General features: G+C 37.9%; 1 protein-coding gene across 4 annotated transcripts in view; it reads right to left on the reverse strand.

The window, feature by feature from the left end:
• Positions 1-814: 814 nt before the first annotated feature.
• WDR41 (WD repeat domain 41) overlaps positions 815-19,389 on the reverse strand; it is a 44,795-nt gene continuing 26,220 nt past the window's right edge. For 3 of the 4 annotated variants that reach the window (XM_055342268.1, XM_055342265.1, XM_055342266.1), the window contains exons 8-13: positions 14,389-14,499; positions 9,174-9,358; positions 5,066-5,187; positions 3,923-4,011; positions 2,923-3,056; positions 815-1,244 (exon numbers count right to left, since the gene is read on the reverse strand). In XM_055342268.1, the coding sequence (XP_055198243.1) occupies positions 1,092-1,244; positions 2,923-3,056; positions 3,923-4,011; positions 5,066-5,187; positions 9,174-9,358; positions 14,389-14,499 (794 nt within the window). In that variant the 3' untranslated portion in view covers positions 815-1,091. The remainder of the gene's footprint in view (positions 1,245-2,922; positions 3,057-3,922; positions 4,012-5,065; positions 5,188-9,173; positions 9,359-14,388; positions 14,500-19,389) is intronic. The other variant, XM_055342269.1, reaches the window with a different exon arrangement.

Consider the following 19,389-nt stretch of genomic DNA (forward strand, 5'->3'; position numbering starts at 1 on the left):
AGCTAAACTAAACTAAAATAAAATAAAAAAAAATTGGCACCACTGACAAAAAAAGTTAAACAGTGAGAGACTCAAGTTTGCTCTATAGGATCTTCTTAATTAATTTGTAGGAGGAAGAATACATTTATCACAGAGATTCTTAATCTAACAGGCTCTAAGGAAAATCGAACAAAGAAGTTCTACTGAATGCCACAGTTTTGCTGTTTTATTTCTACCTCCTCAATAGGGTCCAGGTTCAAATTAAGAAGCTCAAACCCAGCACTCATCACTTCAATAGCAGCACAAAGCCCAATCTTCTGGAGCTCTCAAGGTTTAAATTCAAGAGGTACTACATCAAACCTGTTCTCTTCAGTGGATTTTTCACTGTTATCTCAAAATATCTTCTATAACTATCACAAATATTTTCTTAAAGGTAGGCACCTTAAATTTTTAAAACCAGTGTAGTTAAAATACTACTTTGAGAACAGAGTACTTCAAAATCCACAAGAAAGTTCTGAGCACTTTTCTCATTAAATATAAGTTCATACAATTTCTGGCATAGAACTTTTTTAACCATAATTTTCAAAAATTTTTCTATACAGACACTATGGTATAATTCTTTATCGACCAGTATTTGTGCTCTGATCTGAATACTTTCTGAAAATCCACTGCTGAAATTAGACCCATTTCCTCAGTGGTTTCAGGTTACTGCTATGTGAAAGTTGAACAAAAAACTTGAGGGGTATGTTCTTTTGGTGACTACTAATACCTGAGAAGCAACTTGCAACTCTTGATCTTGGAGTTGTGAATTTAATCTCCACACCCAGCGTGACGCTCAAACATAAAATCTTTATTTTTTAAAAAATATTTATTTATTTTTATGATAGACACAGGAGGAGGAAGAAGCAAGCTGCACACCAGGAACCCGACAGGGGACTCGATCCCGGGACTCCAGGATCGCGCCTTGGGCCAAAGGCAGGCGCTAAACCGCCGAGCCACCCAGGGATCCCCTCAAACATAAAATCTTAAAAAAAAATAATACATTACAAATTTGAATATTACCCTATATTTGATGTTCAAGGTTCATGCACATGTACTCCAAATTCCTTCAACTAGACAGCAAGATATAAGTCACCATTCTCCTCTAACTTCTGAAATAATTTTAAACTGCGTAATCCAGATTCTCTTTCTCCATTTTTCCACAAAATAATGAGATGGTCAGCAGAGCATGTTACTAGTCCGTGATCTTCAAAGTACAGAAACATCTGTAAAGAAATTTAAAGCTACTGATTATAGGAACTTCAAAGAGAAGAGGTGAGGCTAATACTAGACTAACATGAGCTTGTAAGATATGTACCTTGGAGACTTATCTGGAGGTGAATGAAGACTTATATTTCATGAGAAATTGTGTGATGGTCTAGTATTTATATATATGACTAATATATTTTAATAATCAGAACTATAGCACCTATTTTTGTGAGGTACATGAATTCTCACAGCATCTTCTCAAGTATTCATTTTAAGATGTCAGAAGTCCTGCCAGAACTGCTTAATCATTTATGCCTACCCTCATTATTTATGTACAGATGGCTACTGGAAAATGTCTAAATTCCAAATTCTACAAGATAAACACTGACTTGAACTCTTTAATCCATCAGCATTTACGGAATGCCATCTATATACTATGGTCCCCACCACTGAAGAAGGCTCTAGGACATTCATGAAAACCAAATCATAGTTGAAACAAAGACTGTGTAAAAATGTAGTTCATAATATGATTTGCCACAGAAAAAGAGGACATGGATCAGTAATCTTTGAAACTGTCATAGCTTCAAAAACCTAAAACTTCTCAAATGAAGGGAAGGTCAAGCCCAAATGCCTCAGCCTTACAGGCAAGGACATCCATAATCTGATCCAAAACTACTTTCTCAGGCTTTATTACCCACTAGTGTCTCTTCTCCACAGGAAACTACTGCCCCAACCTAGCCAGTCTGCTCCTTACCATCCCTCCCGAAACTTCAAGGTCTACATCAAGTCCCTTATTTTCCTCTATCCATATTCTTCTAATTCCTGAGCACTCACTGGCTACACTCATCTGGGTCTGTCCTAAGCAGCTTTGGTTAACAACCTATTTGTGCTGTATCCTTCCTCTTTTCTCAAGTATAAGATCCAGGAGGATAGGGATTATATATATGCTTCTTTGACAACTCTGGTGTCTACTATACTGCCTAAGATAACAGGAAATGACTGGGTAAGTGTGGTACTGCTGCTCCTAAGCATAAATGCACATTCAAATGAAAAGTAATTTGTTTCTCCCTGGCCATGTAACAGGGAAGAAGGATTTAAGAAATCATTACTTAGGGCTTCACTTATACTACTGCCAGTTCCAATCATCTCTGTACCACGATTGGTCTTATTCCTTTCATCATAGGCAATGGTGCCTACTGTAAATATTAATGTATCTGGATTTCCACAAGTTAGAATTGTACACATCTTACAATTCTCAATTAATACTTTCATACATGCACAACAATAGCTAAGATCCTGAGTCTGATGGAAACTAGCAAAATATCCTTCAAAAGGAGATAAAGGCTCCTGGAATTCCATTCTGCAAGGCTTTTACTCTACACATATAACCCGACCCTCCATGTACCTTCTACTACTGTTATGTATTCAACATTATTCACATCGTCTGTCAATGGCTGTTGCCCTCTTATGTGAGTAAGCCCATCTTTAAAGCCCATCTTTAAATTCCTTGCTTCCTCATCTTGATCTCTGTAAAAGGAGATCTTTAATTGCACATGCTACAACCTATCCATGTTTAGATTCAGCAAAAACATACAGAAAAAAAGTATAGGTCTTTATGATACCAACTAAATGAAGAACAGGAAGACGTGAAAGCAGGAATTCCCTAAATCTTTATATGCCTATTACAAATAATACCTCCACAGACGAGGAGTGTCCAATCAAATCTCCAATAAGCTCCAGGGAACATGGAGTGGCATTTTCTTGCTGCTTTTTAATAGGCTGGCTGGCTTGTTTGTTCACTCGTCCAAATCCCCACATGTTAAAAAAACCTAGAAAAAAATCATTTTGGTCATTTCTCTTTACTTAGAATAGAAGATCAGAAAAACAAGATCTAAATGCAAAGATGTTCTGTCCTCATTTTAGTCCAGGGCTAAGGGGGTGGTACCAAACACTAAGCTGGGGTCTTTGTAAATACGCCACTTCATTTTATCTTAACCACCAGGTTGGCTGCTCTTCTCCTGCACTGCCGCTGCTCACCCACAGTAAAGGTATATTAACATGACAGGCACTGGGAATAAAAGAGGAGAGCAGTAAAAGGCCTAAATGTCAGTGTCCCCCCAAAAAGGTCACAACACAGATCCATCAAAAGGGAGATGAAAAGCAACATGTGCGTCCAAAAACTATCCTAGGACATCAGGTGACCAGAAGAAATTCCAGAGGTACCAGCATCTGATGTGTTATGCAGAGACTGCTAATGAACTAGGATTTTGTTTTCAAACCAAATACCTGCAGGTCAAGAGCTCATGAGATTGATATAAACACAAAAGTGCTTTTTCCCATGAACTGAGTTGAATATTAAAGCTTAAAGGCTGAAAGAACACTTTAATTCGATTATCTGATGGTCCAAATCCTCTTTGTGTATCAAGCATTATGATTGATATTATAAAATGAATACTTATTTTAATGGGCCATTTATTCAGATTACCAGAAAAATAAAGTTTCCCTTAAAAAATAAAATACTAGTGGACTTGAACTGAAAAACAAAACCAAACCAAACCATGCAGTTCTACATTAATGCAATATTAAGCTACGAATACTTCATGTAAACATGCCTACTTGGAACACACTGTATATTATTCTCCTGGTTGTACAGAATGGCCTGACTACTGCCTTTCATGTGAGAAAAGACACAAACCTGTTGGTACAGGTTCAACTGCAAGCTGCTGTTTTTCTCTTAACTCCCAAATGCGTACACTGCCATCTTCTGAGCATGAGATTAACTGCCTGTCAGAATAGAAAATCAGTGATAGAGAATGCACCATGGAGGGCCAATGCTAAATTTGCAGTGCAAGAGATCAGTGAAGTCCTCAACTACTTCTCTTCAGCTCTGGGCAGGAGCTCATGTAACATGGCTTCACAATCCAAAGTAAAAGTGCCCTTTGGGAAGGGCACCTGTTATACTGTTACACTGGCTCAAATGTGATAAATCTATCCCATTTCTTAAACACAATCAGGAAAACAGTATAAATTACACTTTCACAATATCCCTCCTCTCACTGTGTGTCTTCTCAAGGTGGCTCTTGTGCTAAAAGGACAAACATTATATGGTCTCATTCATTTGGGGAATATAAAAAATAGTGAAAGGGATTAAAGGGGAAAGGAGAGAAAATGAGTGGGAAATATCAGTGAGGGGGACAGAACATGAGAGACTCCTAACTCTGGGAAATGAACAAGGGGTAGTGAAAGGGGAGGTGGGCAGGGGAATGGGATGACTGGGTGATGGGCACTGAGGGGGGCACTTGATGGGATGAGCATTGGGTGTTATGCTATATGTTGGCAAATTGAACTCCAATAAAATTTTTTTTAAAAAATCCAAAAAAATATTGCATTCCCTTCCTATAAAAATTTCATCCCTAGAAACTCAGCAGCCAAATGTATCCTGACAGGAAAGCCCTCATTTAGTAGCCTTATACAACAAGCAGATGATCACTTCTTTCTGGCCATCAATAACTACAACAAAAAAATGAGAAAAACAGAAGAAAAATTAGCATATAGTGCCCACAAGTCTTTGTATTTTTAAATAAATACCAAATTTTAAAGTTATCCCTTCTTGTAATAAAGCTCAATGTAATTCATTTGAACTCTGCCTCTTATAAATTTTTTAATATATTGCCACAAACTCTTTTGTTAGAGATAGCCATGGGTATTCGCCATTCCCAAAAGAACCTAACGAGTCAAGCCATGGAGCCAGATAACTTTGCCACCTGAGAAGTTACCCTGGTGGCCCTGGGAAAGGGGATTATCTTTCATTTGTTGTAGAACAGATGGGAACTTGTACCTGTTCGGAAGTTTGGCAACGTGCAGGACACTGGAGTCATGTGCAGTTTTCTGGCAAGCAATCACACGCTTCATTTGAAGGTTATACACATATAAACCCCTTCCAACTGCGGCAAATACGTTCTGGCGTGGGGAAAAGTTCAGAAATGGACATAAAATTAGTACTTATCACTACATGGTATAAAAGATTTCCAGCCCTGGGATGCCTGGGTGGCTCAGTGGTTAAACGTCTGCCTTTGGCTCAGGCTCACTGTGAGGAGCCTGCTTCTCCCTCTGCCTGTGTCTCTGCCCTTCTGTCTGTGTCTCTCATGAATGAATAAATAAAATCTTTAAAAATTAAAAAAAAAAATTCCAGTCCTGCTAGGACATCAGAAAGCCATTACCTTCCCTATTCCTAGCTTGTAGTCCCAATTACTGTACTGCCCCCTGAAGTGCATAATAAGCTCAGAGCATTTTTTTTTTAAAGATTTTATTTATTTATTTGAGAACATGAGAGAGAGCAAGTGCACAAGCGAGAAAGAAGCAGGCGCCCTGCTGAGCAGGGAGCCTGATGCAGGGGTCCATCCCAGGACCCCGGGGTCATGATCTGACTCAAGACAGACCTTAACACTGAGACCCCTGGCGCCCCAGCTCAGAGCACTGAGAAGGTAGCAGGGCAACCACAAACACGGAGGAAGTTCTGTGCATTATACCCCTCAGCATCACCTTGTTCCCTCACTAAAATATGGTGGCTAGAGAGGAGCTGCGGCTGCAGAAAGGCCGTGAGCAGAAGCTGGGATGGCTCTGCCTAGGTGATCATTCCCGTAATGTAATAATATCCCGTAATATCTTGCGGGAAATTAATTGGTTCTCTTGCCTGGACAATGTGAGCAAACTTACCTGCACTTCGCATCTTTAGCACGCAAGTGACCTATTATAAGGGACACATAAACACATGCTACAGAGACAGGGCCATCTTAAGAGCCTCTGAGGGATTCACAAAAACATTTTTCCAAATGTATTATTAGAAATACCTTTTTACTAAAACAACTTTAACCTTTTGAAGGTACTTTCACCAATATTTATCTTATTTTTTTTCAATATTTATCTTATTACAGCCTCACAACATCTCATTAAGGTAAGGAAAGCAAATACTATTGACATTTTCCAGATAAGAGAGTTAAAATTCTAAAAGACTGAAGTCTCACAGAAAGATATGGAACTGGTATTGGAATAAAGGTCATGTTACTTCAGTCGCTTGCTCTTGCCGCACACCACACCGCCTAGCTTCTGAAATTATTTTGCATATCACTGCACTTTTGGTAGTACTGACCAGAGAATCCTTTTCTTATACAATAGGTATCCGCAGTGAGGCAGCCCTTTCACAATCTCTATATTGCCTCCATTTCATACCAAAACAAGTCTTCTCATGCAGCCTCAGAGGCTACAAACCCAACTCAGACCTACAGTACCTGGACCAAAGTGTGCCCCCGAGGCTTATCAGAGCCTAATTCTGGAATGACCCCCTTAACCCAATGGATTGGTCCTCTGCATTTAGCAATGTGAACTGAGGACCAGTGCCAGGGACATTAAAAGGCCAACTTGCTAAAATCTAGAGCCCTATGGGTTGTAGTTCAAATGCAAAGAAATCCCCAAAACTAGTTCTACAAAACAAGAAATCTGTGCAGAGCTTAAGTGATTTACCAAAGGTCATAAAGAAAATTATACAAAAATTATATAAAATTATATTAAAAATTATATAAAATTATATAATTATATTAAGTTATATTAAAGTCATTTAATATAAACTATAAAAAGATTATGAAATTATAATATATAAAAATTATATTAAAATTATATTAAATGTTTTATATACAAATTATATTAAAGTTTTTTTTTTAAAGATTTTATTTATTTATTAATGAGAGGCAGAGAGAGAGAGAGGCAGAGACACAGGCAGAGGGAGAAGCAGGCTCCATGCAGGGAGCCCGCCTGCTTGTCCTCCACCCTCCTGTCCAACTGCGGTGAGCCAGAAGAACCCCGTATACACAGACGCCAAATCTATTTACCTTTGTACAGAAGCTTTGATGAAGTGTCTTATATTTAACCCCCTTATTTAAGCTATTTAACCCTAAATTGTTAATTTTATAAATTTTGGTTTGACCTGCACAATGATGAGGGAGGTGTAGGCAGCAGCAAGCTCCAGGAGGACGAGCTTGCCGGGTCGGATTTGAGAAGCAGGGCAGGAAATTCTAACAACTGGATGCTGCTAGCAACGAGTCCTTTGTATTGCTTTACCATTTTTAACTGTTCTATCTGAGATGAACATACATTTTGCTGTTTCAATAAATGTTCAGAAGAGTCTACAAAAAACAATACAAAACTGGAGAGAGTTAATGAGCTCTTGGGCAGCTATCAATCAACAGAGACACTGTATCAATCACCTATCAGCAGTAATTAATGGCCCCCTGTAGAAAAAACAAACCTCCTATACAGAAGAAATACTAGGGAAAACTGAATAATGTTTTATTAAGCATTTATAGCAGTTAATACGCATCAATCAAAATTTCTGAGATTAAAAATACAAAATAAAAAAAACACTAATTTCTACAAAAAAAAAGTATCAAATGAAAAAAATATATATAATTTTTAGGGCCACAACTCTTAGAAATGTAGTTTCTTTCTTTTCTGAGACCCTATATGTTTATCATATATATTAATTTTTATTCCAAAATAAAGTTTGGACTTAAATAAATCTTTGGGGGCACTTGGGTGGGTTAAGTGGCCGACTCGTGATTTCAGCTCAGGTCATGATCTCAGGGTCCTGGATCAGGCCCACATTGGGCTCCACACTCAGTACAGAATCTGCTTCAGGATTTTCTATCTCCTTCTCCTCTTCCCCCACCTCCTACTTGCTCTAAATAAATAAATAAATTTTTAAAAAAAACCTCTGAGTATATTAGCATTCTGCTTTGCTTTTGTTTTTGAAGTAGGAAAGGTGCAAAGAAAACAAAAAAAGGACCATACTCTCCCCATCCAAAACACTATCACTGAGTCTTTAAAATAAAAATAACAACATGCAGCCTAGCTGGCTCAGTTGGAGGAGCATGTGACTCTTGATCTTGGGGTCATGAGTTCAAGTCCCATACGCTGGGTGTAAAGATTACTTAAATAAATAAACGAACTTTAAAAAAACATGCATATGATTACAAAATGTAAATGCTATAGAAAGGCACAAAATAAAGTAGAAAAAAAAAAGGCTTCCCCCTGTGTAACTCAAAAGTTACAACTCTAAAACATTTCTTGTGATTACATTTAGAGCAGTAAGCCCCCTCTTGCAGACATTTTCTAAGCCTGTGAAGGCAAAAAAAAAAAAAGAAATGTACAGATCAGAGTCAAGATTCCATAATCCATTGGTACCAATCTCTCACTGTAAAGAAGATGTAAAGTGCTTCAACAGCATCACACCAAGGCCTAAAGGAATGAATTCTCACACAATCATCTTGCCTCAGGATGCTAGTAGACTAAAAGAAAAACATTCCTAAAATTTTAAATTTCCCTTATCTCCCCTGGAAATGCACAAGCATCTTCAAAAGAATCCTTTCCCAAAGTGTTTCTCAAACCACATTTTAAGCCTTATCCTCAAATCCTTTGGGATTATTTAATCCAACCAAACATTTCAACAGTTTTTAGATCTGTGGACATTTAATCACTTCCTTTGCCTCATAGATGGGGGCTAAGATTATAATGCTTTTTTTCATGCAAATTGTGTAATCTTTGAAAAATATCAGGGATCCCTGGGTGGCGCAGCGGTTTGGCGCCTGCCTTTGGCCCAGGGCGCGATCCTGGAGACCCGGGATCGAATCCCACATCGGGCTCCCGGTGCATGGAGCCTGCTTCTCTCTCTGCCTGTGTCTCTGCCTCTCTCTCTCTCTCTCTCTCTCTGTGACTATCATAAATAAATAAAAATTAAAAAAAATATATCAGAACACTTTAAAGAGCAACCTCAACATGGGAATGTTACCTTTTTACATCCATTAAGAGATTAAGTTTAAAAAATTAGAAACTGGATTCTTTAAAAAAAGGCAAGTTTACAGCTATTTTCTCAACTTTTTTTTTTTTTTTTTTACCTCTTCATCCCATGTGAAATGATGAATAGAAATGTCATTTGGTTTTTGGCAGAGCTTTATTTCTTGCTGGGTGTCCAGCTGTGGAGATGGGTCCCAGAAGTTGCATTCACAGGCCTGCATGGTCCAGTCTAGGATATCCCAGATGATCATTTCTCCAACATGGGAACCAGTTATGAAACTCAAATCTAGGCAGAGTTCATATTTGTCTCGTTAGTTATTATTTTATATAGGCTAAAGGTAAAAAAAAAGGAATGGACTGCCTAGTAGTAAGTACTCTATAAAACTTTAATATTTAGAATAGTGAGGTACCTACACAAGCCAAACAGAAACATCAATGTAACAGAACATCAAGACAAGAAAAAGACTCCAGACTACTTAAGTTATTTAGTATGTGATAACAGCATTTCAATTCAGTGAGGAAAAAAAAAATGCCTCATAGTGAGTGGAATATTTGGTTAACCGGGGAGTAGAAATAAAAGAACCTTATCTTGGAAGAGATACTGTTTAGAAAACTGACCCTTACCCTGTGTCTCTCTTTTCCCGTCACACTACTATCACACAACACCTGTGACACTAGATGTGTGTTGGGTTTTCCTATACCACAAAATTCTGCGACACCCCTGAGTGTCCTACATTTTAACTCATTTTGACACTCTACCCTGGAGGTAGCATCAGATGCCAATGGCAAGTCCAGGTTGTTACTTGTGCTTCTAACCAATCAGCTATAAATGAGACGTTCTCACAGCTCACCCTCAGGTCAATTAATTTGCAGAGCAGCTCACAGACCTCAGGAAAACAGTTTCCTGTTTACCAGCTTATTATAAAAGGATATGATAAAGGACAGAGATGGAGGATATCTGTAGGACAAGGTGAGAGGGAAGGGCTATGGAGCTTCTGTGAATTCTCCAAGTGTGCCACTCCCCCAGCACCTTCACATATTGGGCAATCTGGAAGCTCTCCAAACTCCACACTGTTGGAATTTTTATGGAGGCTTTGCCATATAAACATGATCAATTATTACCTCCATTTCCAGCCCCTCTCTGGAGAATGAAGAGTCGAGCTAAAAATTCCAAATTTTTCAAAAGACCACGGCTTTGTCTTTCTGGTGACCAACTCCCATCTAGAAGTCCACTAAGAAATAATGGTCTCATTAAAACAAAATACACTCCTATCACGCAGAAAATTCCAAGAGATCTAGGTAGGAGCTCTCATGTCAGCAAATATTAGACCAAATATTAGAACAAAAGGGGTTCCTTATATTATACTCTTATCACTTAGGAAATTACAAGGGTTTAGGAGCTCTGTGCCAGCAACTGGGAGCAGAGACCAATATATATTTTTTTCTATTATTTTACACATGTCAAAATAAGTTTCAAATACATTAGAACATTAAAAGTGCTTAAAAGGAGGGGCACTTGGGTGGCTTAGTCAGGAAAGCATGTGACTCCCTTTCCCCTCCTTCCTCTCGCTCACATGCATGTACTCTCTCTCTCTCTCTCTCAAATAAATAAATAAAATCTTTTTTAAAAAGTGCTTAAAGGATTGAAAAAAATAAAGGTAAAAGCTTTTATAAATGTGGAGAGGTAAAAAGCTCTAAAGGCAGCTGGACAGAGAAAGATAATAGGAGTAAATATCTCCTTAGCAAAAAACCCACATATTTAAATGACAAAAGGCTGCGAAAAAAATTTGCAACTCAGGTGTCAAAATGAATTTACTATACTTGATACACAAGGAGCTCCAAGAAATCACTAAAAATAAGATAAATACTCCAACAGAGAAAATGGCCAAAAGACCTGAATAGGTAAAACAAGAACAAATAGGCAGTAATCATGTGAAAAGATGTTCAATTTCCTTAATAATCAAAGAAATCTAAAAGCAGTAAGAAACTACTGATTGATATGAAAATTGACAAAGATTAAAAAGTAGGAAAATACCCAATGCTGGCAACAGCATAGGAAATCAACACACTTCTGTATTACTAATGTCCTAGTACAAACTGGTACAATCCTTTCAAAGCTTGGTAATATGCATCAAAATCTTTCAAAAAATGTAAACCCATTGATCCAATAATTCCACTTCTAGGAATTTATCCTGAGGAAAGTAGATAAAAGATATATGCAACACGATTATTACATATAACATTTAAAATGTGAAGATAATCTAAACATCCAGTTGGGGACTGAATAAATAAGACATCTACAAAATAAAACAATAATGCTATTATTAAAAATTAATTGTAAAAGTATGTTTGTATTGCTGTAGAAATATATTCATGACATACTGTTATAAAACCACAAGCCATATATATATATACACACACACACACACACACACACATATACACATGCTCAGAAAAATGCCTAAAAGGATATGGATGACCAGTGCTTAGTTCTGTAGCATGGGACAATTTTAATTTTTACATTCTTCATGTTTCTCAGTATTTTCTCATTTCTCTACTGTGACTACGTATTACTTGTATAATAACAAGTTTTTATAACCTTAAAAGAAAATTAAATTAGTCGGCCAACTAAGAAACCTTTACAAATTACATATTTAATAGAAAATGTATAACTGTGGACAGTAAAAATTATCTTAAAGAAATGTAATTTATTTTAATCCTTATATATTTTAGGTAAGGTAGAACAAAACAATACAATGTGAGTCTAAAAACCCAAGGTCTAATTGTAGCTCTATTACTAGCCACCTGGTCCTCAGAAAATCATTTAACCTTTCTCTATCTTGGATTTCTCATGCATTAAATGAAGATGATTGCAAAAATCCCATAATAAATGTGGAGCCATTTAAAAAAGACATCAAATGCTATCTTTGGGTCCCTGGGATTACTTTGAGCCCCCCAGTATTACTCTATAATAATGGTATTATAACATCCAGTTATTTGCAATTTAGGAATACAAAGATGAGTTAATTATGATATAATTATTCCATTTATCAAATAACCCTGACAGAAATACCTAATAACTAGATGAACAATCTCTTAGAAATAAAAATTACCAGTAATTATACAGGTAAACATGATTTTGTCTTAGTTCCAAGTCCAATTTCTATAGCTTATTAACAGACTACAGAATTTGCTATGTGATAAAATAAGTTCACTTCTCATCTGTGCAGAGAAACAGGTTTCTAATTTTAATAGTAGGATAGTTAATGGCGGCAGTACTACTCTTTCTGTGACCTTCTTTTCCATCCCAAAAAACCAGAGAAGTTAAGGAGTGAAGATTCTTGACACTAACTCTACATGTGTCATCGTAACAGTTAACTTAACCTGAGACAAAGCAATCGCCTGCTCTGACTTAATCCTCCCAACTGTGATTCATCTATGTGTTAGAAGCAAAGTATTTGTGCCCAGTTGGAATTTTTCACTTAAAACAAAATACGGACATTCAGTTAAGTCAGTGTAATTTATCACTGTGTAATATATATTCCCAAGCAGATCACTCAAAATGTTTTGCACAAAACAACCTCAACGATATATATGGATAGATTTTCATCCTATGTACTTAAAGTTACTTAATATGAAATCTTATTGTTGTACGTCTACCCCTCCCTCACAAGTACTAATAATTTATGGTTGCCATACCATGCTGTCAAAGCAAAAAAAGGAATAAAACGAAGAAGCACCAGAGCCTTTTGCTAGAAGACACGAACAAGGTTATCTTGTATGTCTGTGTTAGAAAACCTTCTGCTCAGGCGTTCAGATCTCTTTGGCAAACCTGTGACTCATTATCCATGTTTGTGGGAATTCTGTCCTAGGGTTGCCAGGGGCCACCTCAATGAAAATGCACTTCCCTGTGAAGTACAGACCCAGTATCTAGCCACATCTTCCACTGGTAATTGTGGGGAAAGACACAGGTGGAGAATGCAACTGGGAACTGTACATCATCATCAGTCCAGGATCACTGAACTCTGCAATATAGCAAACAGGCCTCTGTACAAAATAAGACTGTCACAATACCATTTCCAAATTCTAACAGATTCTGTCCATATATGATTCCTCAATATGCTTCTGGGTTATTTATTATTTGTAAGGTAAATTTACAGTCAGGAGTTGAGAAAGTAAAAATACTAGGGTTTTCCTATAATTCTTATTACCGATTTTTTTGCTTTAGATTTTCATTTTTCTTCCCTTAAGAAGTGGCAAAGAAATAACTGAAGAACGCTTTCTTGGTTAAACTGTTACAAGCTTCGTTGCATATCACACAGCAAAAGAAGGGCCACAAAGTTAAGGCCTCTTGAGTAACATCCCATCACCTTCATTAAGGAACCACGCTGGATCAATGGTACCAATGCTTCATCACTAAAACAGAACTAGGCATGACACTGTTGTGCTTTTCTTAGCAGCTCCAGGGCCTTGGAGTTAGGGCTTTGTGTCAGAGGGTCTCTCAAATAAGAACTTGTCTTAAAAAAAAAAAAAAAAAAGGAACTTGTCTTTTGTGGTGCCATTCATGGCTACAGAAAACAGGAGCCCCCAGAGAACAATAAAAGGTTGCTCCCAACATGTTAACTTCTATCACCACAGACAATCTGATCTTTAGAAAGACTTGCAGGTGGTTGTGTAAGAAGATGGCTATCAGGGAAGAGCATTCTGGAGCTGGAAAGGACAGTCTCATACATGTATCTGAAAATGTGACTCAATGGCATAAAAATGGAGACTACATTTGGTGCTGTCTGTACTCGTTCCTTTTTGCTTCATGGTTATACAAAATATTGTTCCAGAGGAGCCAACCCAGGTTCAGGCCAGAGATTGCAATCCAGTCTTCCCACTATATCATATTCAGAGCATCCTCACAATTCTCTCACAGTCTCCTCCAGACTATTAAACTTCAGCCACCCAAGACTCCTAGCCAGACTATTTGCCAAAAATGCTGAAATACCACTAAGCATTAATATTTATAGCCTATGATGGTCATCCCACAGCTACCACACGGCATGTGAGATAAGCATGCTCCCTCCATCATCTCTTTTCTCTGCCCTACTCTATTTTTCTTATGACTACATCTTAGACCTACCAACCTACAAAACTTTATCAGTCCCACTGGCTTAAATCTCACACTATGCTGATCCCTCCTAGCATAAAGCATTATTTTAATGATGGTAATTACAGAATCCTAAAACAAAAAAAGACTAAAGTTCAGAAGAGGTTTTGTTAACAAGTACAAAATTTTATAGAATATAGACATGCAAACAATAAGCTTACCATTGACATTAACCAATGAGAGAATATTATCCTGATGATCAAGGAGGCGCTTAATTTCAAGAATATCCCATTCTAGTGATTCTCCTGTGGGTGCTACCAGCTGGAAAATTACTAAATGAAAATACAGATATAATTTTATTAAAATGCTCAAAGAAGACAATTCTATCTCTGCTAAAAAAGCTAACATTTCATTAAGTGAGAAAGATCTAAAATATTGAAAAACTCATTTCCAGAGAAAGCCGTATTCAGACTACTTTAGAGTATTTCTTTCAAATGCTTGAGATGTTTAAGATGATCTACTAAAATCCTGAGTATACAACTATTCCTTTATTAAAACTCTCCTAGGGATCCCTGGGTGGCGCAGCGGTTTGGCGCCTGTCTTTGGCCCGGGGCGCAATCCTGGAGACCCGGGATCGAATCCCACATCGGGCTCCCGGTGCATGGAGCCTGCTTCTCCCTCTGCCTAGGTCTCTGCCTCTCTCTCTTTCTCTCTCTCTGTGACTATCATAAGTAAATAAAAAAAAAAACTCTCCTAAACCCACAAGTGCCCATCCTGTCTAGGGCTTCAGTACAAATCTGGCTATCCTGCCTCCCTCTTTCCTTGGCCAGTGACTGGTCCACATCCTAGAATAATCTCCATCACCAGCTTTCTCTACCCATGTTCTCAGGTCAGTAAGCACTGCTACAAAATAAGCTACAAACGTCAATTCAGTGAAGACTTCAGCTGCTATTATTTTTTTTAGGCATAAACTATTAGATTATAAATTCTCTGAGAACACACCTCATAGTTTTTGTGTGTCACAGATGTTCAGTGTATTCCTTCAATATACTTTTGATTATAACAGATGTTCACTGTATTGCTTTACTCATTATCTGACTGTAATAAACAGCGTTTTTTAAACTTGTACAAATCCTAACTTTAATCAATACAGAAAACCCAAAAATCAAATCAACAGGAGTGATTCTATCAACATTTACTAAACATCAATTATGTTCCAGCAACTTAGACATCAAATGTGAATAAGGCCAGGCGCTGCCCTAAAACACAGTCTAGAGTGGGAGTGAGACTTATAAATAACCTTATAATCAATGTATTAAGTGCTATAGATAAGCCAGTGTACCAAGTACTATGGGTGCTCACAGATGAGGATGACTAAGGTCTAAGAAGTGGGAAGGTCTCAGAACCCATACCCTTTCCAGGTGGTGGATAATTACTAAGGTCTCTTTTCTTTCTCACATTCCTCTCTGGAAAACTGGTCATATCACATTTCTTTCTGTCTCTGGACAATATTTTGCCAACTGACACACCTCTAGCCAAGCTACATCATTCTGACAGCCATTCACGTTCAAACTGTGGCTGTCAAAAGAAAGTTTTTCAGTAAATACAAAGGGAACCCCTCCTGATACCTATCAAGGTTGTGTTAAAATTCTACTTATAGTTGGAATACTACTAATGATCTTGAGATTGGGACTGTGGAATAACAGGCAATGTACTATTTAATCAAACTAACAGAAATAATAACTTGGGAATAGTGATAAGGAATGGAAACCTACCAAGTAGATTTCTACAAACTACTAAGGGCTAAAGATAACATGAAACTGTTCAGTGAATTCAGAAATATGGCCCCTATAGACAAGTATTCAGAGGGTCACCTATGTAATAACTTCAAGGAAAGGAAAACAAATATAAATTAGATCCGAAGACAAAGAGAAGCAATAGTCAATTCTAAAACAGAGTTAAGCGGGGTGCCTGGGTGGCTCCGTTGGTTGGGTGTCTGCCTTTGGCTCAGGTCATAATCCTGGAGTCCCAGGATTGAGCTCCACATTGGGCTCTCTGCTCAGCGAGGAATCTGCTTCTCCTTCCGCCCCTCACCACACTTGTGTGCACTCTCTCTCTCTCTCTCAAATAAAATCTTTTAAGAACAAAGAAATAAATAATAAAAAAGGGTTAAGAAGAAAGAGCTTGGTCTTCTAAATCAAGATGAAATCTCAGAGCTGATAGCCTTGCTTAGCTAGCAAAACCTCAAAGTCACTGAAACACACAAGTGCACTCAGAAATTTTATCTCCTGTTGAGGGGTACTGTCTCTCAGTTGGTTAAGTGCCCAGCTCTTGGTTTTGGCTCAGGTTCTGATCTCAGGGTCGTGACTTCAAGCCCCAAGTTAGGCTCTGCACTCAGTGCAGAGTCTGTTTGAATCTCTCCCTCTCCCCACCCCTTTGCCTCCACTCATGTGCACATGCAATAAATAAAATCTTAAAAAAGAAATTGTATTTCCTGTTGAAAGGAGCCTGCCCTCACACAGAAAAAGAAAAATTGGTATGGAACATTTAAAACCAAGAACATGGGCACAAATGGGTCTTGGAAATAGAAAAGGTACTCTCTTCCAGAGAATGAGATTTATTTTTAATTTTATTTTTCACTGATTTATTTAGTTTTAAGCAGGCTCCATACCCAGAGTAGAGCCCAACGCAGGACTTGAACTCAAGACCCTGAGATCCAGACCTTAACTGAGATCAAGAGTTGGAGGCTTAACCAATTGAGTCACCCAGGCACCCCTGGAATTTATTTTTTAATGTAAGGAAAAATGGCACTGTATTTTTTTTTTAAAGATTTTATTTATTTATTCATAGAGACACAGAGAGAGAATGAGAGGCAGAGACACAGGCAGAGGGAGAAGCAGGCTCCATGCAGAGTCTGACGTGGGACTCAATCCAGGGTCTCCAGGATCACGCCCTGGGCTGCAGGTGGCGCCAAACCGCTGCGCCACCGGGGCTGCCCATGGCACTGTATTTTATGATAAAACTAACAAAATGCAGAACCTCATTTTTAAGATTACCTATTCTCTACAATTTATTTTCTGAATAAAATCAACTTTAATTTCTTCCCTTTTTTAAGATGATATTCTAACTTCTGTTGAGGTATTAGTGTTGTTTCTACTACATGTCAATGAACTGACTCAATTACTCATCCATTCAGTAAAAATCTCTCATCTGTTTGATGAATAAAAAGATGAATAAAAAGCTCTAGCTGTCAAGAAGCTCACATTCTGAAGGGGAAGAGTGAGGAGAGAACAAAAAAGTAAACAAAAGTATTTTTTTTTAATATTTAAGTAATCTCTACACCCAACGTGGGGCCTACACTCACAACCCCAAGCTCAAGAGTCATACACTCTTCTGACGGAGCCAGCCAAGCAGCTGCCTAAAGTCTTTATTTAAAAGTAGTAAGTGAAGAGCACCTCAATTGGTTAAGCATCCAACTCTTGATTTCAGCTCAGGTCATAATCTCAAGGCTGTGAGACTGAACGCTGACCCCTAAGTCAAGCTACATACTCGGTGTGGAGCCTGCTTAAGATTCTTTCTCTCCTTCTCCCTCTGCCCCTCCCCACACTCTAAATAAATAAATAAATAAATAAATAAATAAATAAATAAATAAATAAATAAATAAAGTCATAAGTAAAAAGACGCATGTGCGATTATGAGAATACAGAGGAAAAACTTTTGAGAGCAGAGATTATTGGGTAAGGAAGCCTTTATCCTCAAAAAAAGCCATATTGAAGCTTAAAGATTAAGTAGGGATTAGCAACATTAAAGAGGGCAGTGAGTAGGAGGAAAAAACCTGACACAAAGAGATAGGAGAAGTGAAGGCACAGAGGTGAGAACACATCAGAGGAGAGAATCCTGGGCAAGTCAGTGTTGACAGACATGGGATACAGAACTCAAAGGAGATAGGAGAAAGAAAATAAAGGACTGGATTTGACATGTTAAAAAGTCTAGACTTTTATCTTACTGGTCTTACATGGGTCCTCTAGGGCAAAGCTCTCATTCATCTAGGGCAAAAATGAGAAAAAATAAGGTCACATCGGTTTTGTATAAAGTAATATATTCAATTTAAACTCTTCTTCTTTGCTGAGACCATGTTCTTCATACGTTTTTGTTAAAAAGTAATTTTAAAAAAACAAGGGTGCTAAATGATAGTTTTTTGTTTTTAATGTTTTTATTAAGCAAAATAAAAATCTGGCAACTCAGGGCACCTGGGTGGGTCAGTGGTTGAGCATTTGCCTTTAGCTCAGGGCGTGAACCTGGAGTCCCGGGGTCAAATCCCACGTTGGGCTCCCTCCATGGAGCCTGCTTCTCCCTCTATGTTTCTGCCTTTGTCTCTATATCTCTCATGAGTAAATAAATAAAATATTTTTTTAAAAAAAACCTGGCAATTCTATGTTCATCTCCAAGAAGTAAAACTTTTGTACTAGTGAGAAATTTGAGAGTGTAGAAATGACCATTATAGGCAATAGAAGCCACTGAAGGTTTTAAGCAGAAGGGTAGCCTGCCTTTTAGACAGATCAACTCTGGCACCTCCTGGAAAATGTATCTGAGAAGCCCTAAACTGGAGGAGGAGAAGGCATTGGAGAAGGACCAGAGTGGAGGAGAGGAAAGAAGCTAAGTTAGGAGACTAGCACAACATAATAGGCAAGAGGGGAGATGAGAGTCTGAATAAACCAAGAGCAGTGAGATGGAAAGAAGACGATCAAAACACTTAGAGAAGCAGTCCTCAAAGTATGGCCCCCAGCCAGCAACCTCCTGCAATACCAAAATATGTGTTTGAAATGCAGAAGCTCAGGCCCCACCCAAGACCTACCGAATTAAAAACTCTACGTATGCCCCAGTAATTTGTGTTTTTAGCAAGCACTCGAGGTCATTTAAATGCACAGTAAAACCTGAGAACCACTACCTAACGTAGTAAAATCAGCATAACTCAAAGTGACTGGCTGGCTACAAGAGAAAGGCAGGGAAGAGCAAGGGAGATTTCTAGCATGATAAAAAATGTGAGAAAATGACATTTCTACAAGGAAGAGAAAAAAAACTAAACACAGAATTATAGTGTCTTTTGATACTATTCTATGACAAAAAGGATAAGCACAGGGTCCAGTAAATTACTTCTCTGACATGATTAACATGGGAAGGTCAGCTGAAAATTTTGGCTGCAAGGCAATGGAGCCTGCAAA

This window comes from Nyctereutes procyonoides, unplaced genomic scaffold, assembly GCF_905146905.1.
Source record: "Nyctereutes procyonoides isolate TBG_1078 unplaced genomic scaffold, NYPRO_anot_genome, whole genome shotgun sequence".
In the NCBI taxonomy this organism is placed as follows: domain Eukaryota; kingdom Metazoa; phylum Chordata; class Mammalia; order Carnivora; family Canidae; genus Nyctereutes; species Nyctereutes procyonoides.